General features: G+C 40.2%; 1 protein-coding gene across 1 annotated transcript; it reads left to right on the top strand.

Moving 5' to 3' along the window:
- Nucleotides 1-3,914, top strand: LOC122722496 (pentatricopeptide repeat-containing protein At1g71490). The gene is given in 3 exon segments (XM_043953301.1): nt 1-515; nt 988-1,224; nt 1,227-3,914. Coding segments are annotated over 2 exon segments (2,244 nt in total). The 5' UTR covers nt 1-515; nt 988-1,143; the 3' UTR covers nt 3,390-3,914.

Here is a 3,914-nt window from a genome sequence, read left to right as displayed (position 1 = left end):
ACCACAATCGCTCATTCTCCAAAACCTGAATACACAGACGCCGCCCCAACTTCCCCTGGCCGTGTGTCCCTTGCCGTCGCGGCTGCCCCTCCTCCTTAGTGTCACCCCACAAATTTAGTGGTGATAGAATCACTTACCCCGTGACAATAATCACGCCGCTGCAGCTCATCCATCCCACAGCTGCTGCTCATCCTCAATAAGCCGCTCATAGTCATTCTCAGTGACGCTGGGCCAGTTTCGCTGCTGCCGCTTTTGCTCCTCCTTCAGTTCTGTTTCCAAGGGTCACGAGCAGGTTTGTTTGAATAATTTCTGTAAATGGGGTTCGTGTTTGGGTATCTGAATTGGCAGGTTTCCTACCTAGGCCTGGCCTGGCTTGTTTCCGTATGACTAGTGCGGCCCTCACCCTCCCTTGACTCAATTGACGTTAATCAGAGGTGTATCTCGGCTTCTCTCCTGATGCCATGCTGTGCCTGCCCCCTTGCTACGGCACTTCATAGTTCCTATCAAAAGGAATGGTAATTTTCCTATTTGAATTCATGTCCTGCTACTACTGCCTATTGCTACTGCTGCCTATTGCTACTGCTTTGGTCTTTAAATCTGCCTATTGCTGCTTCCATTTGCTACTGCTTTGTTCTTTAAATCTGCCAATTGCTACTGCGTTGGTCTTTAAATCTGCCTATTGCTACTGCCAATTGCTACTGCGTTGGTCTTTAAATCTGTTAATCTATAATTGATTGGTGAAAAAACTGATTTTGCTTGTAGTCTGCAATCTAGTTCACATGATGAGAATAATTTAGCATTTTGAATCGGTTTTTGAATTCAAATTTCCCTTTTTTTATGTTCACACAATTAGAAACAGAGCAGTTAATCAATTCATACTGGAGCTTACAAATGGTACTTACTTTTTTTTAAAAAAAAAAGTAGTTCTTTTTGGGATTTCCACTTTGAATTCATCATCTAACTTCTATTTTACTTTAACCTTTGCAGAGGCTGGACGAAATATTGTGAAAGGCGGGGACTTGATGATGTTGTTTAATAAGATTGAGTTATTCACTTATCCTTGACCTTGAGAAGTAAAAATTGAATAACCTATTAGCCATTTTCTTTCTTAGCAAGCTGCATGATGCAAACGTGGGTAAAGCCATGCAATCAGCTTTCACTCATCATCATCCTATCGTTCACAACAGATGTGTCTATAGTGCATGCCATCTTCACCTCATTTTGTACTCAAAGGCCTTTCTCTAAGTCAATTCCAAAAGTTCATTCCTGAAAAATGGAAACAAGCTTCCAAAGAGGTAATTCTTCAAAACAATCAGCTGGTTCTGGGAAAGTGCAGAACTGGCAATGAACCTATGATAGATAACCTTATTAATTCTCTCAGAGAATTTGCCTGCCAGGGCCATTTATTAAAAGCATTCAAACTCTTTTCCCTGATCCAGCAACAAGCCTCTTGTACTACTACAAATGATACTATTCTGCATTCCATCTCTTCTCTTCTTTTATCTTGTGTCAACCTGAAAGCTCTCCCACAGGGTAAACAACTACATGCCCTCGTTATCTCTTTGGGATTTGAGCAACATCCCATTTTGGTTCCCAAGCTTGTCAATTTTTACTCAAAATTTGATCTTTTAATTGATGCTCACATCATTACTGAGAATTCCAATATTTTGCACCCATTTCCTTGGAATCTGCTTATCTCTTCTTATGTTAGAAATGGACTGTATGATGAGGCTCTTTCTGCCTATAAGAAGATGATAAGTAAAGGAATTAGACCCGATAATTTCACCTATCCATCTGTTCTCAAGGCCTGCGGCGAAAAATTGGATCTAGCCTATGGGAGAGAGGTTCATGAATCCATTAAAGTTAGCTGTCATATATGGAGCTTGTTTGTACATAATTCCTTAGTTTCCATGTATGCCAAGACTGGTGAATTGGAGATTGCCCGTTGCTTGTTTGACAAAATGCCAGAAAGAGATGCTGTTTCTTGGAATGCAATGATTTCTGGTTATGCCTCCAAGGGAATGTGGAAGGAAGCATTTGAGCTGTTTGAACAAATGCAGATAGCAGGTGTTGAATTGAATATTGTAATTTGGAACACTATAGCTGGAGGGTGCTTGCATTCGGGCAATTTTAGGGGGGCACTTGAATTGCTTTCTCAGATGAGAAGTTGTGGCATTTGTTTGGACTCAGTTGCATTGATTATTGGTCTCGGTGCATGTTCCCATATTGGTGCCATTAGATTAGGTAGAGAGATTCATGGCTATGCAATTCGCAGCTTTTGTGGTGGAGCAGATAATGTTAGGAATGCCTTAATCACTATGTATTCTAGGTGCAAAGATCTTAGGCATGCCTACATTTTGTTTCAATCAGTGAAAACTAAGAGCCTAATTACTTGGAACTCCATGCTTTCTGGTTATGCCCATATGGACCAATTTGAGGAAGCATCCTTGCTATTCAGAGAATTGTTTCTATCTGGCATTAAGCCAAATTATGTGTCTATAGCAAGCATTCTTCCCCTTTGTGCTCGAGCGGCAAGTCTACAACATGGTAAGGAGTTCCATTGTTACATTTTGAGGCATGCAGAATTTAAGGATTATTTGTTGCTGTGGAATGCTCTCGTTGACATGTATGCAAGATGTGGAAAAGTTTTAGAAGCCAAAAGGTTGTTTGATTCAATGAACAGAAGGGATGAAGTGACATATACTTCCTTGATCGCTGGGTTTGGAATACAAGGAGAGGGGCGAGCAGCATTAAAGTTTTTTGATGAAATGAACAGGAATAATATTAAACCAGACCATGTAACAATGGTGGCAGTTCTATCTGCTTGTAGTCATTCAGGGCTAGTAACTGAAGGAAAAATGTTGTTTCAAAAGATGTCTAGTGAATATGGCATAGTTCCATGTTTACAGCACTTTTCCTGCATGGTTGACCTCTATGGGAGAGCAGGATTATTACATAAAGCTAAGGAGATGATCACAAAGATGCCTTACAGGCCAACCTCTGCCATGTGGGCCACTCTTTTAGGAGCTTGCCGTATCCATGGAAATACTGACATAGGGGAATGGGCTGCTGAGAAACTGTTGGAAATGAGGCCTGAAAATTCAGGTTACTATGTGTTGATTGCTAATATGTATGCTGCTGCTGGTCGTTGGAACAAGCTAGCAAAGGTGAGGACTTACATGAGGGACTTGGGTGTGAGGAAAGCTCCTGGCTGTACCTGGGTTGATGTGGGCTCTGAATTGTCACCATTTCTGGTCGGAGATACTTCAAAACCTAATGCAGATGAGTTTTACCCATTATTGGAGGGATTGACTAATTTAACTAAAGATGTTGATTATGATGCCAGAGAAAGTTTTGGTTCAGTTGATGTATTGGAGGAAATAGGATGATGCTTAATAATGCATCTGGATGTATTTGATGTGAATTCATGTTGTCATTCTCGTCATATAGCAGCAATTAATTATGTGATCTATAAGAGATGTCGAGCAAAAGATATCTACCTTAAGGTAAGGCCATTCTGAAGTGGGTCAGACTTGTGGTATTTTGTGGGATCCATTTCAAAGTCAAGAGTGACAGAGGTTGGTGCCAGATGAAAGAATTCTAAAATGCGGCCCATGTTACTTATAATTGATCTAAGGTGTTTGCTCTGGGGACCTTGGAGAGAAAAATTAGTACTTGCATTTTAGCAGATGTGAGGCATTTTAGCAGATGTGAATTTCTGTGAGACTACAGCATATTTCTTTATGAATACCAACACCAATGATTATTAATCTAACAGGTTTGGCAGAAGGTTATTTAGTTACCAGCCAGCATGTCCTTTAAAAAAAAATAAATTACCAGCATGTATTTTGTTGATGAATAACAGCACCAATGATCATAAATTTAACAGGTTTAACAGAAGTTTATTTACATTA

The sequence above is a fragment of the Manihot esculenta genome, chromosome 18 (assembly GCF_001659605.2).
Source record: "Manihot esculenta cultivar AM560-2 chromosome 18, M.esculenta_v8, whole genome shotgun sequence".
Lineage (NCBI taxonomy): Eukaryota > Viridiplantae > Streptophyta > Magnoliopsida > Malpighiales > Euphorbiaceae > Manihot > Manihot esculenta.
This window is presented reverse-complemented; position numbering and strand designations above follow the sequence as displayed.